The sequence below is a fragment of the Myxine glutinosa genome, chromosome 7 (assembly GCF_964187855.1).
Source record: "Myxine glutinosa chromosome 7, kmMyxGlut1.1, whole genome shotgun sequence".
Taxonomy (NCBI): Eukaryota; Metazoa; Chordata; class Myxini; order Myxiniformes; family Myxinidae; genus Myxine; species Myxine glutinosa.
In genome coordinates this window covers 32,514,469-32,529,799 of record NC_136267.1, presented here as the reverse complement: position 1 = coordinate 32,529,799, position 15,331 = coordinate 32,514,469, and the positions used below count along the sequence as shown (strand labels likewise).

Sequence of the window (15,331 nt, the reverse complement as noted above, 5' to 3'; positions counted from 1 at the left end):
TACAAAACTCATCGTGTGGGATGAGTGTCCTATGATCAGGAGAGAGAGTTTCGAGGCTGTGGATCGCACGTTGCGTGATGTATGTGACAAAGACGAGCCTTTTGGAGGGATCTTGACGATATGCTGTAGTGATTTCCGTCAACGTGATCGGAGATAAGGGCCGAAATCACGTGTCACAGGTAAGTGATTTAGAACGCTGGAGAGGTGAGCCTTATGGCTTGCTGGCCCAAATAATCTCCCTGATGATGTCCAGCGTTCGCTTTAGTTCTATTCTCATGTCTATTCAAACTGACATTGACCCAACGGGTCATGGGTCGTCTAGGGGTAGCATCATCATCATCATTGGCTGAGGGGTCACATCATTGGCTGAGGGGTCACATCATTGGCTGAGGGGTCACATCATTGGCTGCGGGGTGGCATCATTGGCTGAGGGGTAGCATCATTGGCTGAGGGGTAGCATCATTGGCTGAGGGGTAGCATCATTGGCTGAGGGGTAGCATCATTGGCTGAGGGGCAGCATCATTGGCTGAGGGGCGACATCATTGGCTGAGGGGCGACATCATTGGCTGAGGGGCGACATCATTGGCTGAGGGGCGACATCATTGGCTGAGGGGCGGCATCATTGGCTGAGGGGCGACTTCATTAGCTGAGGGGCGACATCATTAGCTGAGGGGCGGCATCATTGGCTGAGGGGCGGCATCATTGGCTGAGGTGTAGCATCATTGGCTGAGGGGTAGCATCATTGGCTGAGGGGTAGCATCATTGGCTGAGGGGTAGCATCATTGGCTGAGGGGTAGCATCATTGGCTGAGGGGTAGCATCATTGGCTGAGGGGTAGCATCATTGGCTGAGGGGTCACATCATTGGCTGAGGGGTAGCATCATTGGCTGAGGGGTAGCATCATTGGCTGAGGTGTCACATCATTGGCTGAGGGGTCACATCATTGGCTGAGGGGTGGCATCATTGGCTGAGGGGTCACATCATTGGCTGAGGGGTAGCATCATTGGCTGAGGGGTAGCATCATTGGCTGAGGGGTAGCATCATTGGCTGAGGGGTAGCATCATTGGCTGAGGGGTCACATCATTGGCTGAGGGGTAGCATCATTGGCTGAGGGGTCACATCATTGGCTGAGGGGTAACATCATTGGTTGAGGGGTGGCATCCTTGGCTGAGGTGTAGCATCATTGGCTGAGGGGTCACATCATTGGCTGAGGGGTAGCATCATTGGCTGAGGGGTAGCATCATTGGCTGAGGGGTCACATCATTGGCTGCAGGGTGGCATCATTGGCTGAGGGGTCTTCTCCTCACTGCTCATTACTAAAAACTGCTCTTCTTTGTGAGGATTGATAAATAAAAGCAATTAGAACCAGTAAATTTAGTTTTATATGGCATTTTGCCTCTCTATTAGAAAGTGTGAGAAAATTATATATCTTCGCCATAGGTTGACCTTTGACCCCCACTGTAACTATGGTAACCCCTTAATTATCTATATAATTATAAAATTGAAATCTTGCGTGTTTGTATGTAACATTCGATCGGTCCGGGGACGTGGCTTACCCCTTTGAGAGAGTAGTAATATCCACCATTTTATTAACTCGCATAGCTTTGAGGCCTGTTTTGTAGGCCCGTGGTGTCTTGCTCTCTCTCTCAGTTTTATTTCAAATCAAATTCGATATATCATTTCATTTTTTTCACAATAATCCCTGGTGTTGGGCTAGCGGCTAGGGTGCCGGCTTAGGATCCTAGGATCCTGGGTTCGAATCCCGGTCAATCGCTGAATTAACGCCAGGGGGGTTGACTCAGCCTGTCATCCTTCCGAGGTCGGCTAATTGAGTACCAGTTCACTTGTAATTCCCTGTTCTTCGTTGAAGGCGGCAAAAAGGGTTGGCGTCAGGAAGGGCATCCGGCCGTAAAACATTGCTTCAAAAAGGGGACCAAAAAAACAACAACTACCACGGTCCCCGAAAAGGCCAACCCCCGCTTTGCGGGGAAAAATGGCCTCTAAACGGTGGTTTTTATTTCATTTTTCACAGTCGCTAACATAGTTTTAGACTCGGTTGAAAAAAAACGGGAAGAAAATCCGATGAAAGTTTCCGTTTATAGAACGAAATGAATTCTGAAAGGCTTGTATCTTCAAGGCCATTGAGTCTGTTTCACGCCTTTATCTTCAATCTAAGTCGCCTTCTGATTTCATTTTTATCGATGGTTTTAGACTCGGTAAAAGAAATAATTGAGAACATTCACGCACACACGGGAAATTGCAGCGATATATTTTAAAAATCGCGCCACGTTGAATACGAAAATACACCGCCTAAAATAACAGGCATACAGTATATATCTTCGTTATTTCATTCAACATTATTACCCGGAAGTAAAATATGTTTCAGGAAATTACCGAGAGATATTTCTTCGATTTTTTTTATTACTTATATGCGCATACACTTTAAATAGGTTTATTTGAAATCTTTAATTTTCACAATGTAATTTATTTGTCATTTGATGATCGGCAAAACGACAGCACAAACACAATACTATTTGCAGGAAGAATGTCGTATCAACCCTCCGACGGCGCTACGGACGCGGACAACGAATCACACCTCACGTCTATGGACGCGAATAGCAACATCCGCACGAATCAGTCATCAATGATTTTCATTGACGCGCCTGGAGGCACAGGGAAGACGTTTCTTATTAACCTGATTCTCTCTAAAGTGAGAGCGAGTGGAGAAGTTGCCCCCTGCGGTGGCCTCATCTGGCATAGCTGCTACCCTCATGCCTGGTGGAAGAACAGCGCACTCAAGGTTCCAAATCCCTCTGACACCGAGGGAAGATGGCGTATGCAACATCGATAAAAATTCCACTATCGCAGACCTCTTTCGAAGTACAAAACTCATCGTGTGGGATGAGTGTCCTATGATCAGGAGAGAGAGTTTCGAGGCTGTGGATCGCACGTTGCATGATGTATGTGACAAAGACGAGCCTTTTGGAGGGATCTTGACGATATGCTGTGGTGATTTCCGTCAACGTGATCGGAGATAAGGGCCGAAATCACGTGTCACAGGTAAGTGATTTAGAACGCTGGAGAGGTGAGCCTTATGGCTTGCTGGCCCAAATAATCTCCCTGTAGTGTAGCAGCATAGCAAACCTGTTGTGCATTTTGTGATACAAGCACCAAATTTGGTACACTAGTAGACTATCATATTATGAAAAGATCTGGATATTGGGCCATCTCAGATTCAGAGATTTGATTTTTGCAAGATTTCGATTCGATTGGGATCGAAGAGAACACCTTCTTCGTCTTCTGTACAGTGAAGTTGCCAGCCCTGAATTCTCTGGCTACATCTGGGTGCTTCATTGGGAGTGCAACCGTGTCCCTCAGGTGAACAGGGACCCACCTGGCATAGTGTGTGTGGTCTAAGGCATGGAACCATGGGACCAGTTCCGTCAGGGCATCAAGGTACGTCGTGAATGAAGCCTGCCGCAGAGAACGCACGTAGACCAGTACCAACATCTCTAGTTCCAGCACAGTTGCCCAGTACTGAAAGTTGGGAATGTCTTCTCCTCTCTGGTGACACCAGTCTTCGAACTCAGGCAGGTCTTCTGCATCATCAGCATATGTCATACAGTGGCGTTCATACGCACGGTGTTGCAGGATGTGCAGTGCCGCTGCAGTGATTTGATGAGCTCTTCTTGTGCGGGTGACGTGGGCAGCTCGTAGGAAGGAGTCGGCCGTCCCTGGCGTTGCAATCTCAGCTTGCAAAATCTGCAAATCTTGCAAAAATCAAATCTCTGAATCTGAGATGGCCCAATATCCAGATCTTTTCATAATATGATAGTCTACTAGTGTGCCAAATTTGGTGCTTGTATCACAAAATGCACAATTCTTTTGAATATTTGGGCTAAGCCGCCCCACTACTGATGATGTCCAGCGTTCGCTTTAGTTCTATTCTCATGTCTATTCAAACTGACATTGACCCAACGGGTCATGGGTCGTCTAGGGGTAGCATCATCATCATCATTGGCTGAGGGGTCACATCATTGGCTGAGGGGTCACATCATTGGCTGAGGGGTCACATCATTGGCTGCGGGGTGGCATCATTGGCTGAGGGGTCTTCTTCTCACTGCTCATTACTAAAAACTGCTCTTCTATGTGAGGATTGATAAATAAAAGCAATTAGAACCAGTAAATTTAGTTTTATATGGCATTTTGCCTCTCTATTAGAAAGTGTGAGAAAATTATATATCTTCACCATAGGTTGACCTTTGACCCCCACTGTAACCATGGTAACCCCTTAATTATATATAATAACATTGACCCAACGGGTCATGGGTCGTCTAGTATATATATATATATATATATATATATATATATATATATATATATATACGCACACACACACGCACACACACACACACACACTAGCAGCGGTACCCAGTGACATTGCCCGGTGCTGTTCTAATCCTGTTGGCATTTTGAAGAAATCAATTTTTTTTTTTCATTTTCTTTGTGGGGGCCTGACACACTTTCCTACACCCACTAAGGAATCGTGTCAGGGATGATTTAATATTTCCTTCCACATCGCTACAAAGGCTTAGATCGATTCTTTTGAATAGAGCGATCGATTTTTAAAAATCCAAAACATTTTCTCCCCTTAAAAAAATATATTTTGCCAAAACCACTCCTCGGCTCTCATTGGTGAACCTCTAAAAGTTTGACGAAGATCCGTTTGGCTATCTCTGCGAAAAATGGCGACACAGATGGACAAAAATCTTTTAGTATAGACAAAGAGTTAGGGAAATGGAAAGCAATGGAAACTGTGTTGTACCGGAAAGCACGATCCCTTTTAATAGTTTACAAGTGCTAATTCACTAATATAATAATTGAAAATTATGTTGGTGATTATTTATGGCCTACCAAATATTTGTGATTCTAGAATACACTCTTTTTTTCCTTGTTTTGATACATATATTATTTGTGAGGATTTAATAAATAACTGCTTTGTGGATTAGGCGTATTCTTTTTATTTATTTATGAAAAACAAGTTCAACATTGGAATCTGTACACTCCAAGGAACTTCAATGCAGGAAGAAGCGATTCGGCACTTCAAGTGTTGCCAACATATGGCTGATGTGCATGCTCTTTCCTTTTTAATTGCTGAGCGTGAAGCAGGAAAACATCACGTACAATTTTAGTCTTTTGTACGACTCGACCTGGTGCAGGAAACATAAAGAGAAATAATTATTCACCTTTTCGTTGGCTTTTCTTTGGCTGACGTTGGCTGACTCGACCTGGTGCAGTTTTGGAATACTTTCGATGCAGTTTTGCTCTTGGAATGGGTCCTAAACTATTAATAAAATATGTTAAAAACAACAACATTCCACCCCAAATTTCAGCAACCATAGCAATGATAACAAGTACATTTATGTGAACTCATATAAAACATTAGTAACAAGAAAAAGAGCAATCAGAGATTGCAAACCCTCACCAGGATGTATTTTCAGTGGTTTTTAAGGCTTTTGTGTGAAAACAATTATAGTGGCCGAACCACGTGACCGATGACGTCATCATTCTTTTTTTCTCCACCAGTTTATGCCGACATGGCACTCAAGAAATTTCATCTTGATTGGATGAAGTTTTGTACTTGTCGAATTATGATGTCATAATGGAGGCACCTATGACATCATCATTAACATATTTTATTCCCCATGGAGAGTTCTTTACAATGAGCCATGTCTCAATTTTTTCTATTCAGTACTTTTGGAGATATAGAGGTGCAACGTTTTTCGGTTTTTCCAAGATGGCAGCCGAACCACGTGACCTATGACATCATTATTTTTTTTTCTCCACCAGTTTATGCTCGACATGGCGCTCAATAAATTTCATCTTGATTGGATGAAGTTTTGTACTTGTCGAATTATGACGTCATAATGGGGGCACCTATGACATCATCATTAACATATTTTATTCCCCATGGAGAGTTCTTTACAATGAGCCATGTCTCATTTTTTTCTATTCAGCGCTTTCGGAGATATAGACATGCAAAGTTTTTCTGGTTTTCCAAGATGGCGGCCGAACCACGTGACTTATGACGTCATAATTATCATTAAAACATTCCACAGGTGGAGTTGCACCAATGGTGAAAATTTCATGTCGATCGGACCAACGGTTGCAGAGAAAATCATATTTATTCTGTGCGGACAAACAGACAAACAAACGGACTCAAATGCAATACCCTCTCCTCTGGCGAGGGTAAAAATTAATAATACGAGTTCCCTTAACCTATGGTTGTTTGTCCAGCCTGGTGTTGGCTTAGCGGTTAGAGTGCTGGCTTGGGATCTTAGGATCCTGGTTTCGAATCCCAGTTGATCACTGAATTAACGCCAGTGGGGTTGACTCAGCCTGTCATCCTTCCAAGGTCGGCAAATTGAGTACCAGTTCACTGGTAATTCCCTGTGTGTCGCAAAAGGCGACTAACAGGGTTGGCGGCAGGAAGGGCATCCGGCCATAAAACATCCCTTCAAAAAGGGGACCACAGTGCACAAAAAGGGAAAACATTGCTTCAAAAAGGGGACCACGGTGCCCAAAAAAGGCCAACCCGTGCTCTGCGGGGAAAACTGGCTTCTAAAGGTGGTTCTATGGTTGTTTGTCCATGCGCCTCTTCAATGCTGAGCAACAAGCAACGAAGCAGCACGTACCATTATTAAGGTCCTTGGTATGACGCGGCTGATGTCTGGTTTGAACTGCCAACCTTCCAGACTCGGAGCGGATGCTATGCTCTAAGTCTAACCTTTATGTTACTGAGTCAAACTATTCTTTTTTCTATACATGACCGAGGCTCGTGGAAGAGCTTGTGGAAGATCATGCACACATGATCGTTGTTTCAAATATTACCGAATAATTCAAAAAGTTAAACTAAGGTATGTTATTACGTTCCAGTGCACTTGTGATATTTTATCAAACTTTATTATCGCTGACATAATGTTCTTTGTTCTAGGAATATTCATGATGCTTGCAGTTTGAATCTATAAGAAAATGAGTTTCTATATGAAGGATGCATTGCGTCATAAAACATTAGTAAAAATTTTACATCGCAGTGAATTTGATTATAGCTTCAATTTTTCTTCTTTTCAGATTCCATTTCTCAAAGAAGGTTGTGGAAGAGACAACACTTGTAACAGTAACCTAAAGCTCAAATATGAGTATTTTGAAGGAATGGACAAAGACTTCGTACCTATGAAAAGGTAATTGTGGAAATGAAAACTATAAAAGCTGTTCATGTTTGTTGAAAATGGTTGGGATATAATTTTTGAAGCTGATGTGGATTTGACCGGTACACATGGTATGATCAATTACAATAACCATTCACAAGGAGAAGCATATTTGCAGCAGATTTTTAAACTGTAATCTCGGTTAAATTACTGCATTACTTTGCATAAGTACAAGTAAAACAAGAAAGAGAGCAATCAGATTGCAAACCCTCGCCAGGATGTATTTTCAGTGGTTTTTAAGGCTTTTGTGTTAAAATAAATATGGCGGCCGAACCAGGTGACCGATGACGTCATCATTATTTTTTTCTAAACTAATTTATTCCTAGATTATGCTCAAGAAGTTTAATCTTGATCGCATGAAGTTTTGTACTTGTCGAATTATGACCATAATGGAGGCACCTATGACATAATCATTAACACTTTATTCCCCATGGAGAGTTCTTTTCAATGAGCCACGTCTCAATTTTTTCTATTCAGCGCTTTCCGAGATAGAGGTGCAAAGTTTTTCGATTTTTCCAAGATGGCGGCCAAACCACGTGACCAATAACGTCATAATTATAGTAAAATTCTACAGGTGGAGTTGCACCTATGGTGAAAAATTCCTGTCAATCGGACCAACGGTTGCAGAGAAAATCATATTTATTCTGTGCGGACAAACAGACAAACAAACAAATGAAAAATCACTCATAGAGCGACACTTGGCAAAACAGAACAAAGCAGAACGGCACTCAATACCTCACAAAATTCACAACCTCACAAAATCCACCCATAACTTTGCCCTCAACATCGACGGTATCCCAGTATCCACCTCCCCTCACATCCGGAATCTTGGCGTCATCTTTGACCAAACCCTCTCCTTCGACAAATACACGAAACAGATCACAAAGTCAGCCTTCTTTCACCTGAAAAACATTGCCCGTCTCCGCTCATCCCTCTCCTCCACGGCTGCAGAAACCCTCATCCACGCCTTCATCACCTCCCGCCTGGACTACTGCAATAGCCTCCTCTATGGTTCATCCTCAAAAATCACCAATAAACTCCAATACATTCAGAACTCTGCTGCCCGTCTACTCACCCATTCCCGGACCCGTGACCACATCACCCCCGTCCTTTACAAGCTTCACTGGCTCCCCATCCCCCAGAGAATCCAGTACAAAATCCTCCTCTTGACATACAAAGCCCTCCATAACCTGGCCCCATCCTACCTGGCTGACCTCCTCTCCAGACACACTCCCACCCGCAACCTCCGCTCTGCTGGTACCAACCTCCTGACCCCCTCCATCCGGACCAAATTCAGATCCTGGGGGGACAGGGCCTTCTCCATCGCTGCTCCCACCCTCCGGAACTCACTACCTCACACCATCAGAGACTCCTCCTCACTCACCACATTCAAAACATCACTAAAGACCCACCTGTTCAACACTGCATTCAACATTCAACCCACAGCATTTAACCCCTGACTATCTCTTCTCATTCTCCCTCCTTTTGCTTTAAATATTTCCCTTTTGATTCTTGTCTTTTTGCAATTGTTGTTTTCATGTATTGTTATGCATTATGTTTTCCACTCTGTCAAAGCGCCTTTGGGCTTCTTGAAAAGCGCTATACAAAATAAATGAATTATTATTATTATTATTCAATAGAGAATCCTTTTGACCTCACAAATAATTGGTGGTTGAATTCAGTTAGCTGATGTGAAAATCCAATTCAAATTTTAAGTCGATCAGATGAAAATTGAGGCTTTTAGAAATTCCAAAAAAAAGTTGGTTGACCTTTGGCCTATGTTGACCTTTTGGCCTACGCTGATCTCAAAAATAGTTGGTGGCTGAATTCAGTTTGTCGATATGTAAATCCCATTCAAATTTCAAGTGAATCGGATGATAATTGAGGATTTTAGATATTTGAAATTGTTGTTGACCTTTTAGCCTATGCTGATCTCAAAAATAGTTGGTGGTTGAATTCAGTTAGCCGATATGTAAATCCTTTTCAAATTTCAAGTCAATCAGATGAAAATTGAGGATTTTAGAAATTTGAAAAAAAAAGTGGTTGAACTTTGGCCTATGTTGACCGTTTGGCCCAAGCTGATCTCAAAAATAGTTGGTGGTTGAATTCAGTTAACTGATATGTAAATCCCATTCAAATTTCAAGTGAATCGGATGCAAATTGAGGATTTTAGAAATTTGAAATTGTTGTTGACCTTTGACCTACGTTGACCTTTTGGCCTAAGCTGATCTCAAAAATAGTTGTTGGTTGAAGTCAGTTAGCTGAAATGAAAATCCTATTCAAATGTCATGTCAATCGGATTAAAATTGAGTATTTTAGAAATTTGAAAAAAGGTGGTTGACCTTTGGCCTATGTTGACCTTTGGCCTATGCTAATCTCAAAATAGTTGGTGGTTGAATTCAGTTAGCCTATATGTATATCCGATTCAAATTTCAAGTCAGTCGGGTGAAAATTGAGGATTTTCGAAATTTGAAAAAATGTGGTTGACCTTTGGCCTATGTTGACCTTTTGGCCAATGCTGATCTCAAAAATAGTTGGTGGTTTAATTCAGTTAGCCTATATGTATATCCGATTCAAATTTCAAGTCAATCGGGTGAAAATTGATGATTTTCGAAATTTGAAAAAATGTGGTTGACCTTTGGCCTATGTTGACCTTTTGACCTTTTGACCCAAAAATATATAGGATTTTGTCGGACCACGAACACTACCTCTGAAGTTTCGTGAAGATCGGTTTAAAATTGTGACCTGTAGGCAAGTATAAGTGAGCGGACAGACAAACACACAAACACACAAACCGGAGTGATCAACATACTTGCAAAAAAAAAAAAAAATGCCAAGTAACAAACGGACTCAAATGCAATACCCTCTCCTCTGGCGAGGGTAACTAGAAGGGCACTAGGTAGAGCACATACTTCCGCCAGGTTGAACAGTTTACTTTTTGTGTCCCACTGATGGACCGGATCTACATCTGGGCCTGAACCAAAATCTAATCCGCTTGTTTTTGTCACCTCACCAAGTCATCCACCACGTTTTTCCATAACCCATCAACAACAATTTGAGATATCATGCTATGTATCGTTTTTGGCCCTATCTCTCAATGGTGAAGAATCACTTTTAAAAATCTGGTACCCAGATCCGTTTCCGGATCTTCACCAAAATCAAATCAATTAGTCCTTGTCATACGCCCAACCTGTCCACAACTTTTTGAAGTATATTGCTCACAGACAGACAGACAAGCAAGGTTGAAAACATATAACCTCCGCCCACCGTAACGAGAAAGAGCAATTGAAGATTGCAGGCCCTCGCCAGGACTCATTTTGTGTGGTGTTTGTGTGGCTTAATAGTACGTATTTTATAGACAGTCACATTCCAATTGTACTGTGCATACTTAATAGACATATTCACATTATACTTCTAGTACTTTTTCGTTAGTTGAAAAACGATAATGTATTATACGCAGGTGCAATGACATCTCCACCAGGCTAATGCAGGTGGGAGAAGTAAAAACCTATAATCTTTTTGTAAATTAGCCTGAAATAATATATATTCTGAAATAAAGAAATATAGCAATTAGCACAACACCACTATTCATTTGTTTCCACTAATAATTAGAATCAATCTCACTGTGAAACAACAAACAAACACAGTTTTGCTATTATTTTCAACGAAATGTCTGAAAAACACTGGTAAAACTTCGGCCAACATGTGTGTAAATAAGTTAGTTCCAGGCAACCTGGGGTCCATTGCACACAAACAAAGCAGGAGCCAAGAGTGAGCCAATAATTACTTTAAAAAAAAAAGATGCACCCATCCTCTAGCACACCTTGACGCGCACTGAAGGTAGATGAGATGGCATGGATACCAGGTGTCAGGATGGGTACAAGTCAAATCTTGTTGGGCTTTGGGTCCTCAAAACCCCAGTTTTATCTATGAAGGGTTATTAAATATACTCGTGTTACAGTACATACATGATAAACGTACTGAGCTATTGCTGAGCAGAGGGGTGGAGCATGCATCAGGCAAACTTGTGTGTGTGTGTATATATATATATATATATATATATATATATATATATATATATATATATATATATATATATATGTATGTATATATATATGTATATATGTATGTATATATATATATATATATATATATATATATATATATATATATATATATATATATATATAGATTATATATATATATATATATATATATATATATATATATATATATATATATATATATATATATATATATATAAATTTTTTTTTTTTTTTTTTTTTTAAGAAACACGAAATAAATTCCTGCGTGGGGCTAGTGTGAAAAAATTCTGACTCGACCCGGAACTCGAACCCACGGACCTCATCATTTACGCGGTGACAGCCCACTGAGCTATTGAGTCTCTGGGATATCCTCAGAGATTTCCCACACTAACACTGCGAGCTTTATAATGGCTGATGTCTTACGTACCTGCGAGGCAGAACCCAGATGTGAGTGTATGTATGTGTATGTGTATTTGTGTGAAAGTGCATTGAAGATGAACTCATCTAACAATGAACTCATCTAACAATGACTTTGAGTCGCCGGGAGCTTTATAAGAACCTCATCAAATATATAAATGAATGAATGATCGTTTTAAGGCCATTTTCCCCGCTGGAGCGGGGGTTAGCCTTGCGGGCCCCATGACAATCATGGTTCCCTGTTTTGAGGCAATGTTTTTAATGGCCGGATGCCCTTCCTGACACCAACCCTTAGTCGCCTCTTACGATGCGCAGGGATACAGTCTACCTATTCTAAACCGGAGTACACACTGGCATCATTCATCTCAATAAGATGGTGCTCATTTTGCCGACCTCGGAAGGATGACAGGCTGAGTCAACCCCCCTGGTGTTAATTTAGCGATCGACCGGGATTCGAACCCAGGATCCTAGGATCCCAAGCCGGCACCCTAACCGCTAAGCCAACACCAGGCTATTTATAAATACACAAATGAAAACGGAATTGTTGTCTGAAATGAGCATGAAAATTGGCAATTATTCAAGTCTATAAATGTTCATAGACAAGTTTCGATTGCCAGAAATAGCTTTAATAATGTGTTACCACAATTGACCCCAATACCTACCCAGCACACACTGGATTGGTATTGGGGTCAATGATGGTTGCTCGGTTCTTCCAGAATCCCACATCTGGTTACCCTCCCAAATTACAAGCTGAACACTCACCTCCTTTCCTTCATCCTTATATTCTCTCATCTGTGGAACTGACTCCCTTTGTATGTTGTCTCCTTCCACCCATTGCAGTCTTTCAAAAGTGCTGCCCTTTATCACCCTATGCTTTCTTCCACACCAACTGCTCCCCTCTTCTGCTCGTGCTGATCCCCTGGAATCATTTTTCTTTCTTTCTCTCATCCACCCATGTGTAGTACAGTATATTAATTTTGTCTCCCTGTTCCCCTATCATCCTTTGTCATTCTGTGAATATCTTACTCTCTGTTGTCCAGCTAGTATATGAGACGAGATTTTCCGTAAACAAAACACAAGTTTGTACATGTGTTGTCATTGACCGAAGCAGACAGTCCATCTCTTGCTGTGAGAAATTCAATCAATAAATCCATCAATTTATTATATCGAAACGTTACTCTTTTTATTCAGAAGCAAAATCTCAAAGATCTTTACAACAGGAAATTGGGCTCAAAAATAGCAAACACTTTTCCTTCTTTTCCCAATAAACTGAACACTTATTCAAAGCTACTGGTTGTGGAATAATAATAAAATGTTGCTTATTTATTAACTGTCTATTAATCTGTTTTATTATCTGTGGATGTGCAGTGAGAAAGGGAAGTTCATCCTGCATACAAAAAATACAACCTCCCTGGCTCTCAAGATAACAGTGGAGAATAATGGAGAACCAGCTTATGATACAAAGCTGATTACCAATCATTCAAATGGGATCACCTTTATGCCTGGTGAGAAAGTTGAGACCAAGGTTAGTGTCCATCATTATGTGCTTACACTTTGCCTTACCCTGACTCTATCTGAAGAGGGTTATAAAAAGTTCAGGTAACATACATGAGGAAGTCCAAATTATTTTAACCTCCAACACAAGAAACCTGAATCACGAGCACTTTCCTCTAGCTTCACTCATCTTACAAAACCTCTTGGGATAAGGAGTGTCGCTTTCTTGTATACAGAGTCAAGACTTGTCAAAGAGCAAAAAAGATGATGTATTTTTCTGACAGTGGGGCAATGGAAAGCAGGTATGTGTGAGGTCGAAGGAGTACAAATAGTGAGGTACACATGTAGGATGGCATTTGATGTTGATGGACACACCTTTGGAGGACTAGATTGAAGACTTTTTTTGCACACAGAGTCAAGGCTTGTGGAAGAGTGAGGACGTGAGAATGGATTAAGAGGAAACAGAACAAAAGAAAGAGCAGAAAGCGAAGGAGGAAATGGCAACAGCAGGACGGAGGGAGAAAATAGACGGAGATGGACAAACAAGGGATGCGGATAACGATGAGGGGTAAGGGAAAATGCATGGGGTGGATAAGATGGATGCAGACGCAAACTCTCAGGAGTGGGATGGGGGGTCAAACATGGGTAGAATTAAAGACCTGGAGGGAAGAATGAGATTGAAAGAATGTGGAACTTGGTTCCACATGTGGCAAAAACGAGGAACGAGGAGTGGAGGTGAGCGGTGATTGTGGATTTTGGGAGTTTCACCAGAAGGGGGTTGCTGATGGACCTGCATAAACCTGGGGGGGGGGGGGGGGGGGACAAAGTGTGGAAAGAGCAGAAGACGCAAGACCAGAAAAGATGCGAAAGAAGATAGAAACCCACCGACCTGTCTGCGATGGCAAAGTGATATAGGCTCATGTACTCAGCTTCATTGTGGGAGATTCCAATGAACTTGAAGGTCTTGGTATCCATGATATCAAGCTGAATAAAGTGTGAGCCCAGAGGGGACAGCAGTATTCCATCAGGCTGCAGATGAAGGCCTTGTAGGTGGATAAGAGTTCAGGTGTGCCAAAGTAGGATTTTGCACGACGAAGGATGCCCAGTCGGCGACTAGCTTTTGAGGCCAACCTTTAAATGTTGTTTGCCAAAGAAAGATCATGGCAGAGAGTGAGACCCAAAATATTGAGTAACTCTTCGAGAGGGTTGTTTGAGAGGGTGCTTTCAGAGTGAGGGTGAATTTGCGAAATTTCTCAGGATTGAAAGACATATTCCAAGTATTTGACCAACTTGTAATTTAGTCAAGGTCCGAGGAGAGGGCAGAGGCTGCTGCCTGTTTATCTGAAGGATGAGGGATGTCACAGCAGAGAGTGGAGTCATCAGCAAAGAGATTAAGAGGATTTTCCAGAGAGTCGCTGAGATCGTTGATGAATATTATAAGTAGGATGGAGCCTAGAACACTGAACTCCAGTCTTGACAGGGAGAGGAGATGAAAGGATTCCGTTGAGAGACACACATTGGCTACGAGAGTTGAGGAAGTCAGTAGGCCATGTGTGGAGTTGGCTTTGGATGCCATCGGCAGAGAGTTTGGAGAACAAGGTGAGATGCCAGAGTATATCGTAAGCTTGAGATAGGTCTGACATTGAAGACTCCACTCCATTGCTGGGAGAGTAGAAGCACAATGTCCAATGTAGAGTGACCTGGTTTGAATCCGAATTGATGATCTGAGATAAGGTCGTTAGAGAAATGGAAGTATTTTATATCAAAGACAATGATGGATTCCATGACCTTGCTGATAATTAGAAGCAAGTTGATAGGTCTGCATTAAGGGTGTCAATTTTTGCACCTTTTTAAGTAATGCAGTGATGTTGGTTGACTTCCAAGCAGATGAATATGGCCTAGAGAAAATTATAGGGTGAAAATGGGAAGGAAAGGAAGTGCAAGAGTAACAGAGCAGGTTTTCAGGACACATGAGCTTATGCCATCTAGTCTAGTTGTAGAATGAGAGTCGAGGGTTGCCAGAAACTAGGTAGGGTGGGTTCAGAGAGCAAGGGGAATTGACTCCAGAGACAGACTTATCAAGGCACCACCAGGTTTTAGAGGAGAG

At 41.9% G+C, this 15,331-nt stretch overlaps 1 protein-coding gene across 2 annotated transcripts in view; it reads left to right on the top strand.

The window, feature by feature from the left end:
* LOC137431101 (integrin alpha-6) overlaps nucleotides 1-15,331 on the top strand; it is a 148,492-nt gene that overhangs the window by 106,998 nt on the left and 26,163 nt on the right. For both annotated transcript variants that reach the window (XM_068122009.2, XM_068122008.2), the window contains 2 exons: nucleotides 7,131-7,240; nucleotides 13,099-13,255. In XM_068122009.2, the coding sequence (XP_067978110.2) occupies nucleotides 7,131-7,240; nucleotides 13,099-13,255 (267 nt within the window). The remainder of the gene's footprint in view (nucleotides 1-7,130; nucleotides 7,241-13,098; nucleotides 13,256-15,331) is intronic.